The sequence below is a fragment of the Denticeps clupeoides genome, chromosome 2 (genome assembly GCF_900700375.1).
Source record: "Denticeps clupeoides chromosome 2, fDenClu1.1, whole genome shotgun sequence".
Classification (NCBI taxonomy): Eukaryota; Metazoa; Chordata; class Actinopteri; order Clupeiformes; family Denticipitidae; genus Denticeps; species Denticeps clupeoides.
Genome location: NC_041708.1, coordinates 10,221,727 through 10,241,786, shown reverse-complemented (window position 1 = coordinate 10,241,786; position 20,060 = coordinate 10,221,727). Strand labels below are relative to the sequence as shown.

Genomic DNA, 20,060 nt, shown 5'->3' with positions numbered 1-20,060 from the left:
GGCCAAAGGGCATCACAAGGTATGGCCGGTAGGTGTGATGAAGCATGTTTTCCATTCCCTGATGCGCATTAGATGGTAAGTGTTGAGTAGGTCCAGCTTGGTGCCAACGAGGAGTTCAAAAGCAGTGTTCAGGGAGGGGGCAGCGATTACATTTACATTAACAGCATTTATCAGATGCCTTTATCCAGAGCAACTTACAATCAGTAGTTACAGGGACAGTCCCCCTGGAGCAACTTAGGGTTTAGTGGGTTTGAACCTGGGTCTTCTGGTTCACAGGCGAGTGTGTTACCCACTAGGCTACTACCACCGATTGTTGCGTGTGATGTAATTCAGCTGCCTGTAGACATTGCAGTGTGGAGACCTCAATCTCTCTTCCCCACAAAAAAAGAGCAGTGCAGCGGTTGGAGAGGTGGATGGCCAAATGATGCTGCTGGCCAACAAGGAGTCAATGCTCTTCCATGGCTGCATGTTCAAGTTGAGACAAGGAGTACAGATGCCCCTGGGGATGTGCAGCCCCCAGGAAGAGGTCAATCGCTAGGTTGTAGGGACAGTGAGGGGGGGTAGTTCCACAGTCTGGTCTTTGTCAAAGATTGATGCCAGGTTGTGGTAACAGGCTGGTACTCCCGGTAGCAAAGATTTGGAAAAGCTAAGAGGATACAAGAAGCTGAGCCTTTCTTATGGGGTGGGGGTGGGAAGACAGATGTTCTGGTCTGTAACATGAATAACGTTATTTGTCAAACACATAATTTCGTACCATACAAAAAGATAAAATAAAATCTTGCTTATGATTTGTTATACATTGATTCTTTGATCACTTCTAAGATTTAAGTTTTTTACGACTATGACAGTATTTTAGGGTCATTGGTTTAAAAAACATTTTGAAACTAGTTAATATGAGGATAACAACTGAAGTAGCATTCAAAGAGGTTATGTTGTCTCGGGAGAGACAATCCTAAAAGTTTATTGATCCAGAAGTAGAGCTCCGGTGTGCAAAAAACACCCATTCTGTCGCCAGTGCTCAGCGCAACAGGGAAATACTGATATTCCTGCACAAAAAGATGCCGTTGAGTCAAATGAGTATGACTAAAGTTGTAAAGTTATGACTTTTTTTCTAATAATGTTACAAATGTAGTATTATAATATAATGACTTTAATCTCGAGATTATACAAATTTTAATTGTAATGTTATGACTTTATTCTCGTAGACCTAATGCTAAGACTTTAATCTTGTAATACTACAACTTTAATCTCAAAATGTTTATAATTATCTGTGGCTGAGTTCGTCCTGTGTAATTTTTCCTGATTGTTATCACCTGTGTGTAATTGTATAAAGCTGTCCTGTTTGTGTCTGTTCACCGTCAGGTCATTGTTTGGTGATGTTCCCCACATCCTGTCTACTATGTATTAAACCCCTGTCTCGTGACGTTGTACGTGTGTGTCAGTGTTGGGAAGGTTACTTTTAAAATGTATTCCGTTACAGATTACAGAAAACATGCCCCAAAATGTAGTTTGTAACGTATTCTCAATGTGAGTAAAGTTACTCAATGTGAGTAATGTATTCTGAATACTTTGGATTACCTAATATATTGTCATGCTTCTTACAACTACATAAATGTAGCAATCACAGATAATAAAAAGCCATTTTTTCCTTAACCATTTCTTTATTTATAAAACTGAGAAGTGGAAGAGTATTAGACAAACATAAAATATGCCATTGAAAAGTATTTACTGTTATGGTCACCAACATATTCCATCGCTTAGTTAACATAAAAAGTAGCCTTGCACAAGGGAAAAAACAGCATTTTCAATGACCCTCTTCCTGATTTGGACAAAAAAGGTAAAAAAAAAAAAATTATATAACTGACGCCACCAACATTAACCGGACGCTTACATTAGAGCCGATTATTGCATGTTTTGTTTGGGTTTCCGGTGTTCTGACGATTTATGCGGCTTTGTCGGTGCTACCGTATAGGGTTCCATTAAAATTTGTGCATTTCTGATAACGGTACAAATCACTTTAAATGGCACCAAACTCAGTCCATATGCACTGTAAGAGTATAAAGATCATGGTGTAATAGTGAATTAAATCATATTTATTTACAATTTCAGGGGTAGCATGGATTTATGGGTGCTGAAACAGCACAAACTTGAGGCACTGCGCATGCACAGTGCCTGTCCACCATAGTACTGTAATGGCCTGGGAACGAAAGTAAATGAGAATTAATTTTACTGCAGGGGTCTCTGGTAGTTTACATGCCAAATATTTCAAGGTGTAAACTCACCAAACACCTTTGTAAATTCCCTGAGTTATGGTTTTATTTTGCAAAAGTCCATTTAAGAACTTGGTAATCTCTCAAGCCTTCAGGGATCATCAAATATATGACACCCTTAAAATTAAACAACAGAAAGCACTTAATTAAAGAAATCAACAGTCTAGGCAGAAAATTGCCATTAATACACGAGACACTGCAACTCGTACGCAATTAAAGCGGCTCTAGAAAAGCCCCGTAGGATTGTGGTATGCATCATCTAGCTAGGTTTAAATGGTTGCTGAAGTCACGTACCTCATCATGTGGTATTCCAGTAAATCCAAAACTCTCAAACACATAGGGACAACTGGTCATGGAGTGGGCAGTGTACACATACACAGAAGTCTTGTTGCCTACATCCTCTTCGAAGCCTTTGGTGATGGCACCGTTCATTCTGGCAGCAATGAATAAATATTGTGTGAGGATCTTTAAGCCAGTATTAGATTTTACAAAGATTTGCAAAAGCACTGAATGTACGACTCAAAACTAGGGCTTAACAGGTTGTCTGTAGGTACTGGTTTGCCCTGCACATATTATAATTGTATTAATTGTATTAATATAATTGCCTACAACCGCACAACGGACACAACCTTGCTTCTCATGTGCAGGAACCTCCAAGAACTTTCCCATCTTTGGTTTGGGAATACGATCAACTACATCCTTTACCTCTGCCAAAAAATAAATAAATAAAGCATTCAGGGCCATAACCAGTACAATAATCTGTTTAATACAATGTGGCTGAACAATGCTGTTCAGAATTCTTAAATTAAAGCACTGATAAAGCACGTTTGGTTTGGTAAAATGTCCAGAGAGGACTACAGTGGTGGTGGCCTAGCGGTCCTGTAATCAGAAGGTTGCAAGTTTGATTCCCGATCTGCCAAGGTGCCACTAAGGTGCCACTGAGCAAAGCACCGTCTCCACACACTGCTCCCCGGGCGCTTGTCATGGCTGTCCACTGCTCACTCAGGGTGATGGGTTAAATGCAGAGGACAAATTTCACTGTGTGCATCGTGTGCTGTGCTGCTGTGTATCACATGTGACAATAACTTCACTTTATACTTTATACTTTATACAATAGATCAAAAGTGGTTTAAGTATACACAGTAAATCAATACTTGTTTAATTGTGACAATTTTTGTTTGTGTGGGGGTTTAAATCATGTTATGGGGGGTTACATTTGATACGGTTCTCAATTATAATTGTGAAGTGAAGTGATTGTCACTTGTGATACACTGCAGCACAGCACACGGTGCACACAGTGAAATTTGTCACCATCACCCTTAGTGAGCAGTGGGCAGCCATGGGACCAGTGTGTGGGGACGGTGCTTTGCTCAGTGGCACCTCAGTGGCACCTTGGCGGACTGGATTCAAACCAGCAACCTTCTGATTACAGGACGCTTCCTTAACCGCTAGGCCACCACTGCCCCATAATTATAGGCTCCTCCCATTTTAATCCAATCTTCACTCTAACTGATAAAAAAACAAAGCCAAATAAAGGTAGAGTATATTGTCTAGAATCAATATAACAGCTCACCAGAATAGATGGTGTAATCCATGAATCCGAACGGGTTGCTGAAGTGGGACAGTTTGTTCCACAGCCTCATGTTGAGATGGCCTTTATGCATAAAGAGCCGGATGTTTGGCAAGAAAGCCTTCTTGAATTCAGAATCATTGATGTTTTGAATAGAATCTACAAACATTTCTTATTTAATCATACAATCACTCAGAAATAAATGTATCAAAGTGAAAGTGATTGTCATTGTGATACACTGCAGCACAGCACACAGTGACACAAGAAAATGTGCCCTCTACTTTTAACCATCACCCTTAGTGATCAGTGGGCAGCAATGACAGGTGCCTGGGGAGCAGTGTGTGGTGTGGTTCGGAGATTCAAACCGGCAGTCTTCTCCGGTTCCTGTACCCAACAGGCCACCACTGCCCCGATTTTATTTCTTACCTTCTGTTTTGACTGGGAGTCAATCAAGTATTGACCCTCAAAATCCCATTCTGGCATTTTCTTGAAACTGTCTATGTGCAACACTGCAATGTGTGTCAGGTTTGCGTCATCATCCTGGTTTGTAGTCTCTGCCAGTTTACTTTAAGTGGATTCAGCTACTGTTTTATGTGATGCAGTAGTTAGTCTTTTCACATTTTTAACTGTTGAAGAAACATGGGTTGTGGTGAAAAAAATTATTAAGAAAAAGTATCTTTACTTTGCTTAAATTCTACTCAAATTCTACCCATCTAAAAATCTGCTTGAGTAAAAGTAAAAATTACCTAATTTAAAAGTTACTTAGTTACTTTCAATTACTAGTTAATTTAGTTAATTTCAATTACTAGTCATAAATCCAATATAGCACTAGATCATTTTATTTAACTTATAGGCAGTATAATGTGCAAACTATGTACAAACCACCCAATAAAACATTTTTGAGCACTGTTGGCCACAAATTTATTAAAAATAAAAACCTGAGAAATCACATGTGAATAAGTATATGTCAAAATTGAGCTTTTGGTGCATCTTTAATCTTTCAGGAGAACAACGACCCCAAGCACACAGCCAAGATATCAAAAGAGGGGCTTCTGGAAAACTATGTGACCTTGAGTGACCCAGACTTGAATCCGGTTGAACATCTCTGGAGAGATTTAAAATTGCTGTGCATCGATGCTTCCCATCCTTCAGAGGTGCTGCAAAGAGGAATGAGCCAAACTAGCCAAGGGTAGGTGTGCCAAGCTGGTGGCCTCATATTCAAAAAGATTCAAAAGGTGCATCGATAAAGTACTGAGCAAAGGCTGTGAATACAAGTGATTTACATTTTTTTTTTTTTTTTTTTTTTTTTATAAATTTGCCAAAACCTTAAGTAAATGTTTTTCATGTTGTCATTATGGGGTATTGTGTGTAGAATTCTGAGGGGGAAATGCATTTAATAAGGCTGTAACATAACAAAATGTGAAAAAAACTGATGCACTGTGAATATGTTCCAGATGCACTGTACAGGATTTTCTACTTACTACCACATGCTCTCAGGCTGCAGGCTGTAAAAGTTTAGGCTACAGACACTCAGCATCGAAAAACATGACATTCCCTAACAGTCAAGTTGTCATTTCGGTCAAATTTGTTATAACATTAAAATGAAAGATGACTTACTCTTTGCTTGAAGTGATGCACGGAGCATCATTGTTTGGGTCAGCAACATTTTCAGGAGATTTCATTACAAGTACCTTTTCATTGGTTGTTGTGTTGTACTTTGTCCAGATACAGTACTTTTATTTTCTGATTGGCTGTTGTGTAGGCTGGTAATTGATTTGCTGGTAATTGAATGGCTCTAGGACCCAGCAGAGAGGCCTTGTTTCATAGTGAGACTTCATAGTTTTCTTCTGCATTTCATTTTTTACTCAGTAACGGGGGGTGTTCAATGTAGCGGAGTAAAATACTTGGGTAAAAATGTAATTGAGTAAAACTAAAATTACCTATTTTAAAAACAACTTTAAAAATTACAAATTACTCACAAAAACTATGCAATTTATGTGAATATTGCATGTGGGGCTTGCTCAATAGTGTAAGTCAGGATTTACATAAATAAACAGATTAAAAAACAGACTATCTTATGCTGGTGTTTTTATTTAAACATGAATTTAAAGGACAAAGTTTACTGGATACAGGACTTACTGGATTCTCTGGTTCACAGTTTGTATTTTTTTTGCTTACGTCATTTTCTAATAACATAAAAAGTCACTCAAAAAGGCTAAATTTTACTTTTTGCTGACGTAAAGTGTTGTGCTGCAGGTAAAGTTAAATGAGTTTAGAGTCCGGTGTTTACCTGGTGTCGCGGCCCGCCACGTTGTTCTGCAGCACCACGTACACAAGCAGGCTGAGGATGACGGCCACCGCCAGGACGCCATGGCTCAAACTCGCCTGGAGTCTGAAGTGACACGGGACAGTGCACCGCTAATCACATGTATCCTGCCCACATGCTGAGGTGAGGTGAGGATGATTATTGGTGAGGATGATTATTGTTTTTCTTCTGATCTGCTTCAACTGTATAATTTAGATTAATGCAATAAACTTCTATTAAACCTGCAGTTAAACTCAAATCTGATTACACTCAAGTTTTGAAAATTGGTGTGGGTAATATAGTATATATGATGTAACTATTTACTTAATGAAACTAATTAGGAAGTAAAACCTTTTTATTACTCATTGAATGGTAATAAATACTAATATGGCCATAGGGATGTTACTAATGAAAGGAAAAGTATTTTGTATCAAATAAATGGAAAAAAAAAAACAGTTAGAAAAACTGTTAGTTACTGTTACTAGAGATGAATAAACAATAACATAAGAACAGCACACACAGTGTACATAGATGGCAGTTCTCACAATATTCTAATTCTAATTTATTTATGTTATGCTTAAATCACTTAAAATCACAGAAATGCAATAAAGTCAATTAACAAATTTGCCTCAAGTTATTACAGTATGGAGGGTGCAGTATGAGAAAAATCCAATGTTGTGATTTAATGATCTGTTTTGTTTTTAGACCTCTTATTCTGGTGTCCACAGTCGGTGGAATGTTCCAAAGTTTAGAGATAATGTGAAGGGACCAGTATTCAGAAGGTTGTGGGTTCTGCCAAGGAGGTGCCACTGAGCAAGGTACCGGGGCCAACCACACCAGCATATGGTCTCACAAGTGGTCTGAGGATCTCATGTTGGTACCTAATGGCAGTCAGGCTACCTCTGTTGTGCAGCCCCCCAAACAAATGCCACCCCACACCACTACTGACCCACTGCCAAACCGGTTATACTAGAGGATGTTGCAGGTAGCAGAACATTCTCAATGGTGTCTCCAGACTCTATCATGTCTGTTACATGTGCTCAGTGTGAACCTGCTTTTATCTGTGAAGAGAAAAGGGTACCAGTGGCAAATTTGCCAATCTTGGTGTTTTCCGGCAAAAGACAAACGTGCTGCACAGTGTTCAGCTGTAAGTACAAGCCCCAGCTGTCAACGTTGGGCACTCATAGGACGCTCATGGAGTCTGTTTCTGACTTTTTGAGAAGACAGGTCATTTGGAGGTCATTTTGCAGGGCTCTGGCAGTGCTCATCCTGTTCCTCTTGCACAAAGGTTGAGGTATCGGTCCTGTTGCTGAGTTGTTGCCCTACAGCCTCCTGCACATCTCCTGATGTACTGGCCTGTCTCCTGGTAGCGTCTCCATGCTCTGGACACTACACTGACAGACACAGCAAACCTTCTTGCCACAGCTTGCATTGATGTGCCATCCTGGATGAGCTGCACCACCTGAGCTTGTGTGGGTTGTAGACGTCGTCTCACGCTACCACTAGAGTGAAAGCACCGCCAGTATTCAAAAGTGAGCAAAACATCAGCCAGAAAGCATTAGAACTGAGAAGTGGTCTGTGGTCACCACCTGCAGGACCATGCCTTTATTTGGGACGTCTTGTTAATTACCTATAATTTCCACCTGTTGTCTCTTCCATTTGAACAACAGCAAGTGAAATTGATTGTCAATCAGTGTTGCTTCCTAAGTGGACAGTTTGATTTCACAGAAGTGTGATTGACTTGGAGGTTTAAATGTTCCATTTATTTTTTTGAGCAGTGTATTTTATCATGTCTCGTTTTTTTTGGTCTAGAACAATTGGATAATAGTTAAATAATTTGAAATTGCTCGAATGTCAGAATGTGTTTCGGATGGAGTTATTGTACATTCTAATTGCACCACAATGTGACCTCATAATGTATAAAACATGCACAAAAAAGTAACAATTAAACATTTATTACAATCTTGGTATAATTACATGAAATTACAACAGCAGAAATGTTGGAGAATGGCGTCCTTCACTTACCCATTTGAGTAAAATTTGTCTATCCCCCTCATAGTCCTACAGTGATTGATAGATGTTATTAAAAGATAGATGTTATTAAAAGAGAACAAAAATTGCTTATTGGCATACACTGTAACAAAAAAAAAAAAAAGATCCTGGATACTCTTCAGCTTAATGCAGGCCATTGCTTGAATCAGAAACAGCCCAGAATGCCCTGAGAATGTGCAGTGGTAAAAACTTTTTCTGTGTTTTCAAGTAGAAAAGTAAAATTATGTACAATCATGGTTGGAATGTTCATTGTTGTGTATTGTCCAACAATAAATATTAAATAAGAAATAACACTAATGTTATTATACGAATTATAATGCTGTTATTTGGAGTTTTCGGTGTTCCTCACTGCAGAGTTGTTTTGTTAGTGTCCACTTTGCCCTGATAAAGATGAATGACTTTTTTGTCATGCAGGCTCTTCCACGTCTTGATCTCGAGCCCATAGTCATGGTTGATGTAAAAAACAACTTCAGTGTGAGAGAATCTCTCAAAGTAGTAGTTGGCGTATTTTTTATAGTCCTCTGTGATAAATCCATAAGCATCTACCTGTAATGGGGCAGACAGATACATTTTCACACTGAAATACTTGCAAAAATATTGTCTCGAATATGTATCTTTATACATGGACTAGTGTAACATAATTAAGCCAAATGTTCTTGAATGCAATCTGATACACCTAATTAGAAAAAAACAAAGCCAATATATTTAATATCATCACCCAGCATTTTCAACAAGGTATTATTCCAGAAAATTTGTTTTCCAGAAAACTTGAATTAACTGCAATTTAACTCAAACTGGCTGTTTGTCAGCTGAATAAGACCATAGCCCAAAAAAAGGAAGGCAGAAGTAAATGTGTTTCAAAAAGGACTCAGTTGGGACTCGTCGTTCTAGTGGATCATTTATAAAAATGTATCCCCATCCATCCCCAAACATTCTCAACAGGATTTAGATCAGGATGGTCCAAAAGAGCACAATTCCTCTCCCGGAAGAAGTTCTTCCTTGGGCAGGCATTGTCTCGTAGAAAGACTTATTCCCTGCCGCACACAAATAATGGGCCTCAATCAAGAGGCAAAATCTCTGGAAACCCTGCTTGTTTGTTTATGTTGGTTTGTTTTGTTGTTTCCCCAGTTTTGGCCTTCATTGGGTTTTTTTTTCTTTATAATTATTAATATCAATTTGCCCAGATGTCCCATCTCTGCGCTTCCTTCCCCCATCAGCCCGCGGTCGTGAAAACAGACCAGAAGTTCATGTTTGCTGACCACTCATTTAACACAAGTTTAATCTGACCCTAGCAGAAAATTATGTTGAATTGTTTAAATTGTGCCTTTAATGCTCTTAAACATTTGCTTACCTCTGAGTATAGATGCACTAGAATATATTCAACCGAGTGAAACCAAGTGATTTGTTTTTGTACGAGTTATGGCGACACAAGAGCTTGTAATAAAATGGAGAACACTCGGTTAAACCTGGTTGAATGTATTCTAGTGAGGCCCTGATCAATGAAGCGGAAGTGGCCTCACCAGAATCCATTCAACAGAGTGATTTATGAACAGTGTATGAACAGGTTGCCAATTCTTTGTTCTGCTGTGAAAATAAATCGTATTTTAAACATTAGTTCTGTATTACTTTCCCCAAAGTCTCTTGAGTCCCACACTTTGAGAATCACAAAGCACTAAACAAAAAAAATCACTCAAATTGATTCTGGAGAGGCCCTGAACAAGGTAGAAAGTGGCATTGTTAGTGAAGGCCTACCTTGATGAGCAGTCTGACAGTTTGCAAACAATTTGCAATTATGTGACTTGTTATTCAATTCATTATTTAAAATTTTGAGGATTGCATCAGCACTTTGGACACTGAATTGCCAGAGGATATTTGTACTTATCTTCCAATGGCTGCCCAAAATGATCTTCCATAAATTTGATTTGTCACAGTCAAAATTTCAAAGAAGACTAATATAAATTTTTCAGAGATGTGGAAATAGACTTACAGTATCGCAAGTGTGCAAGGCAAGAAATATAGTAAAGGCCCCATTAGTGGGTCTGAAAATAGACCATTGTTGATCCTGTAGTTGTGGTGACTTCATGAACCTGTGGAAGTAATTAAAAGATTCCAGAAAAATCATCTTGCATATTAAACACACGAACAGCATACAACATAAATGATGACCATAAAACCCAGAACCCTGTAAGCATTTTTGTAAATGTGTGGTACACCCATAAACTTGAATATGGCATTTGTCTGTCATTCCACTTTTTATCGGATTTGTTATTATTTTTGTTTTATTTCATTCGATAACTAAATCTCCTGGATATATAATTAGAATTAACAAGTGTACTCAACAAAATAATATACAGAACCAGTTCAAAAATTGGAGGCACCTAGTCTGTGATGGTAATGGAGACTAAGATGGAGTGATTTTGAAGAATCCAATGCAAGAAATATATTTAGTATTTTTGTAGCAGGAGGACGTGAAGTATGTTTGATGAATCTGTTTTTTCAGAGTTGCCTCTTTTTACCTTCATGTCTGCTTTGTTCACTATTGTCATTATCAAAAGCTGCTTCATGAGATGCTAATTAACATGAGTTAATGATAAGAAAGTGTTCAGCATAAACTGTCAGGACTGTTGGAAACCAAGTTAAGGTGGTGGAGAGAAGCCATGAACGTAAAATGCTGCCATCACAGCAAAAGATCCCTGATTTGGAAAGATCCCTGATTTGGAGAAATGTTAAACTTTTGCCTTGATTGCTATTTTGATGCTGTTAACACCTCATATGTGTTATTTCATAGTCCCGTGTCTTTAGTTTTGTTCTATAATGTAAAAAATGCAAGATGAGTAGGTGCATCCAAACTTCTGACTGGTAGTGTAACTAGTGTCAGGGGGCAGTGGTGGCCTAGTGGTTAAGGAAGTGGCCCCGTAATCAGAAGGTTGCCGGTTTGAATCCCGACCCGCTAAGGTGCCACTGAGGTGCCACTGAGCAAAGTGACAATCATTTCACAATGACAATCATTTCACTTTTCACTTTAGAACTAGAAATATAATGGGGTTTGTGTATTAACATCTGAGGACTTATTATGATTTATCATTATGATAAATAGTTTGTGGAGATGAAAGGATATATATTTCTACATGGAATAAAATTGTACCTGTTTCGGATGTATCTCAGGAATTCAGGATGCAAAACATAAAACCTGTTCAGGTCAACCTGTCCACCATAGTACTTAAATGGCCTGGGAACAAAAGTTGAGCAGAATGAGATTTAGCGCAGGAGACCCTAAAAGAAAATAATAATAATTATAATACATTTTATTAGCTTTAACATCCAAGTAAAACATCCAAGTCTGATGGTGATGTTGGTTGCGTATGCTAACTCTTTGTGTCTTCCGTAACTGCAACTCCACCATGCAACTCTGCACTTAAACTACTTATCATTGTGAACAGTGGGGCAGTTGTGGCCTAGCAGCTAAGGAAGCAGCCCCGTAATGAGAAGGTTGGGGGTTTGAATCCTGAGCCACCAAGGTGCCACTGAGGAAATCACCGTCTCCACACACTGCTCCCCGGGCCTGTCATGGCTGCCCACTGCTCACTAAGGGTGATGGTTAAAAGCATAGGACACATTTCGTTGTGCAGTGTTTCACAATGACAATCACCTCACTTTAATTAATTTTTTTACACGTTTATGCGTTACATTGTGCATTGATCGGCACATAATACTGCATATAAACAAGCCAAATATGTCTCCGCAGCCAGATAAAAACAGAGGTCTGTTCCTTGTTGTGCTAATTAAATGACTAAGTCATAAAATCAAGAGGTAAAATTATTGTACATTATGGGATTTTTGGAATAATCGATACAAAAATCTACCCTTACATCGTCACTCTTACATTACATTGTTACCATTACATTACCCTTACATTACATTGTACAGAGGGTAGAATTATGGTACAAATACAATAATTATTGTATTATTTGAGTGTATGGAGCGGAGCATGTTGTGGTTTTGGGTTGAGAAGTGGGGGTGGGCTTGTCCATAGATGCATTGGTGTGATGGGAAGTCAGTGAAGTGAGTGGAAGATGGGTAAAAAATCGGACCCATAATCGAAGTTCAAAGCTCGAGCCGCCAAGGTGCCACTGAGGTGCAACTGAGCAAAGCACCATCCCCACACAATGCTCCCCAGCTGCCTTTCATGGCTGCCCACTGCTCACCAAGGTGATGGGTTAAATGCAGAGACCACTTTTTTCAGTGTTTCACAATGACAATCCATTCACTTTCACTTTCAAATGCAGCAGATAGGTCCAGGAGGATGAGGAAGCAGAGGTGACATAAGGAGGTCGTTTGTGACTCTTACGAGGGCAGTTTCAGTGCTCTAAGTGAACCCGGAAATCTATAAGGGTATTCTATGAGCCAAACTTACCAAACACCTTCATAAATCCCACGAGTTATGGCTGTATTTTGTAGTAGTCCACTAATCCATCTGTAATCATCTATACCTTCAGGAATCATCACATATTTGATTCCCTAAAAAAAAGAAAAAAAAGAAGTAGCACTGCATGATTGATGAACTAGGGGCTAGGAATACATCATAAATTGGATCTAAAATGGCAGTAGTTTTGTGGCTGAAACGGGTGACTGGGTGTATGAAGGATGCTTTTGCATGACTGGGAACAAACAGAGGGTTTGTTACAATTACTACATGCACACACCATGACAGGACAACATTCCAGGACCCAACGACGTGATACAAGAGGCAAACATTTAAAAAAACTAAACAGCTATGAACAATCAGGGCAAAAAAGGAACCCAACATTGACAATACAAAACAGCAGATATGTCCATATATGTCGTCCCCCCCCCCATGGAATATGTAAACCGGCAATATTTATGGAGACAATAGCAAAAATGCCACATACCTCATCACGTGGTATATCATCAAAACCAAACTCCTTAAACAAAATAGGAGACGTGATCATGGAGTGGGCAGTGTACACATACACAGAAGTCTTGTTGCCTACATCCTCTTCAAAGCCTTTGGTAATGGCACCGTTCATTCTGGTGGCACAGAATAAATATTGTGTGAGGAAATGTAAACATCTGTCATATTTAACTGGGATTTACCCGAGCACTGAATGCTCACTTCCAAAGTAGGACTTAATATGTTTTATGTAATTGCATACTGGTTTTGGCTTGCAGATTGTAAAAACCTCACCAAACAGATATATACTGTATGCATGACAACCATATGTGCTCACAGAAACAACCTGCCCAATATGGCAACAGATGTAGCTAGAGCCAATATACAAACCCCTTCAATTTTAGCCAGGGTGGGCCCTCAAATTTAGTTTTACCTTTGGGGTTTAAGGCAATTTGCGTTTAAGCTCTGCATTTGAAAATATTCTATCATAACAAGCTTGAAAGTCTTGAAAAGATTGCATGAACAAATGACAAATGGCCTTTTATAATTAAAAGGCAGTAGAAATATCTACTGTCATTGCAAGTAAATAATCTTGTGATGCAAAAGCAATGTTCTTGAAAAAGCCAATTTCACTGTGACCATGTCAAATTGTTTACATCCAATATAAAATTATCATAAAGTAATAATAATAATAGTCGTGAGCATAATAATGTTGTGAGCAAAATTTGCATGTTAATTGTGTGCAAACGCCAGCTAGATTGTATATACAAAAAATACATTATCCACAACCATATTACCACATTGAACAGAATATAATTTCTAGAAACAAATATATTCATTTATTGGCATTTTTAAAACGTTGTCATGTATTTATTTATTTATTTATTTATTTTATCATGCAAACTTCAAAGCAGTAATTTTTGAGTATCAAAGACTAATTGTAGGACACTGATGCATTTTGTGAGAAGACATATGTCTTATGTCTACAGTCACGCATCATGACAGCATATAAAGAATATTTTCTCCTGCAATGTAGGCCTACTACATTCCAGTCAAACGGAATGTCTGCATATTATATACAGACACATGCAGTGCTTCCTGTTACAGGTTTGTCTTATCTTTTGTCCTTGCAGAGACTTTTGTCCTTGCAGATATGAAGAGCACAAGAGCTATCACATTTGCAAAGCTTTTGACAAATCATTTGACAATAAAATTTATTTCAAACATCATCATGCACATTTTTATATTGTCTTCTGAATTATATTGGTTACCTGAAAACATAGTGGTGTGAGTCAATTTCAGAACCCTTCCTGGAACCATTCAGTATCCCTCCATTGCCTACAACTGCACAGCGGACACATCCTTGCTTCTCATCTGCAGGAGCCTCCAAGAACTTTCCAGTCTTATGATTGGGAAGAAGATCAACTGCTTCTTTTACCTCTGCAAAATAGAAGAGATTCTGGTATCTAAATAGCATTCAGGGCCATAACAGGATAAAAAAATTATGCATAAAATATATAAACAAGTGCAACTGTACTGTTTATCATCTCCAACATCAAATATTTCATTCTTCAAAAGAGGTCTCTACTGAAGACTAACATGGAGCACATAACATGTACATGATTCTATTCCTTCATTTTGTCCAAAGCCAGTACCTGTAACAATACTAAGTTCTCCATTAAAATCAAACATATTCATTAATTATATTATACATTTTACATTATACATTATACATTTTCCCGGCCAATGCAGCTCTGCAGTTTTGGGCAGTGGTGGCCTAGTGGTTAAGGAAGCGACCCCGTAATCAGAAGGTTGCTGGTTCGAATCCCGATCTGCCAAGGTACCACTGAGGTGCCACTGAGCAAAGCACCGTCCCCACACACTGCTCCCCGGGCGGCTGTCATGGCTGCCCACTGCTCACTCAGGGTGATAGGTTAAATGCAGAGGACAAATTTCACTGTGTGCACCGTGTGCTGTGCTGCTGTGTATCACGTGTGACAATCACTTCACTTTCACTTCACTTCACTTATCATATTACATAATGACAAAAAATTTAAGTGTTGTTCCTTACATTAACTTGTTTTTAATACTTAGGGTGGTCGTAATTAAGGTGTTAATCATGGTGAGTTAACAATAAATGATTACGTACATTTATTTAAAGATATTGTAAGTGAAAATATGAGACTCTAACAAAATGGCTGATAACTAGCAATATACAGATAACTAGCAAGCAGTCACTTCTCAAGGGATTCAAGAGAGGTTTATTGTCAGTACAACAGTACACCGTGTATTGAAATACTGTTCTACTTTCTATTTGTTCATTTCTATGGTGAACAAATATGATACATCTATTCTATTTTAAATCTAGGTCTTGCTGTGTTCGTATGGTTATGGTTGAATTGTTTTAATTTAATCCAACCTTCAAGACAACTGAAAAAAGACCAAGCCAGTCAAAGTTATAGTATCGTGTTAGATTTAACAGCTCACCAGAATAGTTGGTGTAATCCATGAAGCCGAATGGGTTGTTGAAGTGGGACAGTTTGTTCCACACCCTCATGTTGAGATGGCCTTTATGCATAAAGAGCTGGATGTTTGGCAAGAAAGCCTTCTTGAATTCAGCATCGTCAATGGCCTGAATAGAATTCGTACAAGTCTGCAACAAATATTAATTCCGTCTGTGTCCAAAAAACAGTATTCATCCCGAAATAGATCATATCAATAATCACGATTGTAAAGAACAGGTTTCAAATTCTTACCTTCTCTTTTGACTGAGGGTGAAGCAAATACGTATCATCAAAATCCCATTCTGGCATTTTCTTGAAGCTATCTTTGTGCAAAACTGCAATGGGTGTCAGTTTTGAGTCCTGGTTTGTAGTCTTTGTCATCTCTGGCAGTTTAGTGGCACCTCCGCTACTTGAAAATCTTCTTGTGGATTCAGCTACTGTTTTATGCAATGCAGTAGTTAGTCTTTTCACATTTATTACTGTTGAAGGAACATTGGTGGTATACTCCTTCCTCTTCTGTATCCACTGAAATGTATTTGACAGCATACTGTGGAATCTAGATATTGATATAACACAAAGAGTTAAATCACTGCATCTGACAAGCGTTGACTTGAGGATCAATTCCTTTATTTTATGCATCCAGAATAACATCTATAGATATAAATAAATGTTAGTTAGTTGTTGCTTCATCTCTGTCAACTTCATTGTATCATTCACTACTGAAATAAGTCGAATGATGCAAATTATTAGACAAATATGTTTTTAGCAGTCAGTACTGCTAAAAACATGAACTACAAGATGTAGTACCACATGTACCACAATTTGAGAGCCGCTGTCATATAGAAAGCATAGCAACTTAAACTGAAGGGAGTGACACTTGTGTGCATGTGACATATTAGCAGGAGGTAGATTAAATTGTCCAGAATGAGGATGTGCAGTGTGTGAGGACTGTCTTCTTGTTTCTTATCTGTTCCTGAAAGCATACTTAGTGAATATGCCCCAAGAACACAAACTGTACAGTATAATTATGTTTTATTATCATGGTTTTGTTACATGTCCTGAAACTATGAGTAGAGCACTTCCCTGTTTTAGACATTCATCTTGCTGTTCACAGGCATCATGTATCATGAAATCCTTCTACCTTTTCACTCTGTCAGTATAGGATATCATTTCTGTTCCTGGAAAAACAGTGCTGTACTACTGTGAACAATGAATTTGTCCTTGTTTATGACACTCTATTGTCATGTTTACGTGACAAGGTCGATATATTCAATAGGCAATAATAAAGCATAACAGTGAACATTTGAGAAACAAGGTCAGGGGTTTCTGGCACTTTTAGCACTTTTGCTGCTATTAGTGCTACAGTTTACAGTAGATAATGTTTCGAACGCTCCTTGGTGTTTAAGCAAATCTGTCTTTTTGGCATCACTGCAGACTGTCATTGACAGGGTTTTTTGCTGGTGAACCGTAGAGGCTTTTTTTTATTAACTTTTACGATGCAAAGTCATGCATTTGGAACTGCTAGGTAAGTCAAACAAGAAGCTGATAAAGATGCAAGGATACTTGGGTGTCCATGTGAGGCACTTTTTCAATGTTTTAATGTAAAAAAATAAGCTGCTCCATTCAAGCTGATGGTTGAGGGAAAATGCTTTCATTTAATTTCATGCTATACAACATTGGGATTCAGGCCTTATGGCCTTGTTACCAGCCATAGTTAAAATTGTCTGTTATAATTTTTTTGGAATGTTTTGGAAGTGTAATCTGTAAAATCTTTTCTCTACGACAAAAGGACTGCAGTCTGTTGCCTCTTCAGAAAACAACATTTGAAGAAACGGAGAAGTGGATTGCTTTACTTTACTTCAAACATGTTCATACAACAACCTTTTACACATAATGTACACTATAATGTACACATAATTGTTTGAATGTCTTTTATACATTTCTTTTGTCTGTCCGAGTTTTTACATAAAAAAATATTGGGACAATTCTTGAATCAGAATATATCCTGCTATTTAATCATGTTTTTATGTTTGAATAAAAGACATTTTTATGAACTAATGTGCGAGGACCATGGCAGGGCCTGTGGCACGTGCAACCACAAGGGTCGGGGGACCCAAGCCAAGTGTTGTAACAAAAAGTCATTACTAAACCAACAGGGGGTCCCAAAACAAGTTTCACGGGTTTTAACAGGTTTCACAGGTTCCAACAGTATGACTGCTTGGCACATGATACACACACATTCACACAGACACAGAGAAACCCAGTCCTTAAATACACCATGGTGGTGCAGGGCAATGCAAGGGATGATCAAGCAACATGCAGCAAAAGCATTTTCAGTAACCTTGTTATAATAGTGTTGCATTTTAAATAATTGGTGGAAACTTTTAGCGTGACAGGAAAGTGAAAGTGAAGTGCTTGTCATTTTGATACATTGCAGCACACTGATCACGAGTTTGCTAGGCCAACACTGCCTGCTAAAATCCATCTGATCTTTTATGTGAAGCGATTGTCATTGTGATACACAGCACCACCGCACACGGTGCACACACAGTGCATTTAACCCATCACCCTTAGTGAGCAGTGGGCAGCCATGACAGGCGCCCGGGGAGCAGTGTGTGGGGACAGTGCTTTGCCCAGTGGCACCTCAGTTGTACCTTGGTGGATCGGGATTCGAACCGGCAACCTTCCTTAACCATTAGGGCACCACTGCCTTGATCTGATCTGGGGAGTAATGAGTTACATGTATCTGTGATTTAATTGATGTACAAAAATGTATTGTAATCCATTACAGTTGCTGGAGATAAGATGTAATCATGGGTGGTAGTAGCCTAGTGGGTAACACACTTGTCTATGAACCAGAAGACCCAGGTTTAAATCCCACTTACTACCATTGTGTCCCTGAGCAAGACACTTAACCCTAAGTTGCTCCAGGGGGGGACTGTCCCTGTAAATACTGATTGTAAGTCGCTCTGGATAAGGGCATCTGATAAATGCCATAAATGTAAATGATAAATGCCTTATTGAAACATTTGTGATTACAATTTTAGTAATAGTGTTATAGCAGGGATCATGGGAGTAGTTTGTGTCAGACAATCAGTGCTCAGTTCCCACTGACTATAAAACAAGTTGCTGTGCGACCTCTGTGCATTGTGAGGCATTGTCGGATGAACCAATAGAAACAGTTAATTGAAGTGGATCTGAAACCAAAGTGAAAGAGAGGTTCATTATGGCAGTTTCGATGTTAAAAACAAAGAGTTAAGTTGACAGAACTTAAAAATGCTTTGCAGATGGTTTTACATTTTGAGATTTCCAACTTCTCAGTTTTTGCAGTGTTGTTATAGTAATTGTATTCAACCGGTTCATCCTACCATGACACTGTCAGAAAGGCGGTCTGCTGGAGAAAGATGTCAGGTGCTATTGCCGGGTGTATTTTGGCAGTGAACGTTGCTTATTGTTGGCAGTATATATGAAAGAGAAATGACATGTGATAACTGTAGACCCACTTTTCAGCTTGTTAACTGAAATAATGAGGTATAGTTACAAAACACATTATGTGGTGGTAGAAGCCTGCTGGCTACGACACCTGCGAATGAACCAGAATTGTCTACCATTATTCAGTTCTCTGCAATGTTAAATGATTGAGTCAGCAGTGTTGTTGATTTTATAAAAATGTTATGACATTATAACAGCATGATCTTGCACTAATAGCATGCATTATGTCTGACATTGTGGTGGTGTAATAAATTGATCAATTATGATTATGTTAATTTGTGTACAGAAAGGAGTTTGGCAATAGTCAGTGTTTAGTACTGCCGTAAACACTGCCAGGTTTAAAATGACTAAAAGATAAGAATTTTCATCATTTAAAAAAGTTAGAACTTTAGTAACAGTTACACTACTGGGTAAAAAGGGGTGTAAAATTAAAACAGTAATCTTCCCAATACTGGCGATAACAACATCATCATGTTTTGGTGCGAGCGGTACTGTAGGCTCCTGCTACGGTAAGTGGTTTAAGGTGGATGCAGTAAATGAACGCGAACCAGGGCGACGTATCTGACTAAGAACACCTTAAAAAACTTTTAAAGGCAAAAAGTAAAGTACGTTGGCTAACACGTCGTTCCGTAAAAGAACCGCTACTTATTGCTGACGTGAAGCGTTGTGCTGCGGGTTTACCTGGTGTCGCGCCCCGTCACGTCGCTCTGCAGCGCCGCGTACACGAGCAGGCTGAGGGCGCCGGCCACCGCCACGACGGGACAGAATCTCCTCATGGCTCGAACTCGCCTGGGGTTTGAGGAGAAGTCTGAAGTGACACGAGAAAGTGCGCCGCACCTCGCACGCCTCCCTCCCACACGCAAGGTGGCTTGGGAAGGAGAGTTGAGGTGAGGAGGTTGCAAAATTCCGGTTTTATTTCCACAGATTATCTGCATTCTTAATATGAAGCCAACAA

General features: G+C 38.8%; 1 protein-coding gene and 1 pseudogene across 2 annotated transcripts; both read right to left on the bottom strand.

Annotated features, from left to right (window-relative positions):
• Window positions 1-534: 534 nt before the first annotated feature.
• On the bottom strand, window positions 535-4,009 carry LOC114768225 (alpha-N-acetylgalactosaminide alpha-2,6-sialyltransferase 1-like; annotated as a pseudogene).
• Window positions 4,010-7,904: 3,895 nt separating this feature from the next.
• Window positions 7,905-20,017, bottom strand: LOC114784777 (alpha-N-acetylgalactosaminide alpha-2,6-sialyltransferase 2-like). Of its 2 annotated transcripts, none has more exons than XM_028970440.1 (9): window positions 19,787-20,017; window positions 15,866-16,169; window positions 15,597-15,741; window positions 14,381-14,549; window positions 13,108-13,246; window positions 12,612-12,715; window positions 11,343-11,426; window positions 10,185-10,284; window positions 7,905-8,743 (listed from the first exon to the last, which is right to left on the bottom strand). In XM_028970440.1, the coding sequence occupies exons 1-9, from the start codon at window positions 19,879-19,881 to the stop codon at window positions 8,543-8,545; spliced, it is 1,341 nt and encodes a 446-aa protein (XP_028826273.1). In that variant the 5' UTR covers window positions 19,882-20,017; the 3' UTR covers window positions 7,905-8,542. The 2 variants fall into 2 exon arrangements, with proteins under 2 accessions (XP_028826273.1, XP_028826272.1); XM_028970439.1 differs by having other exon boundaries at window positions 7,908-8,743; window positions 15,597-15,762; window positions 19,787-20,015.
• Between the last annotated feature and the right edge of the window lie 43 nt (window positions 20,018-20,060).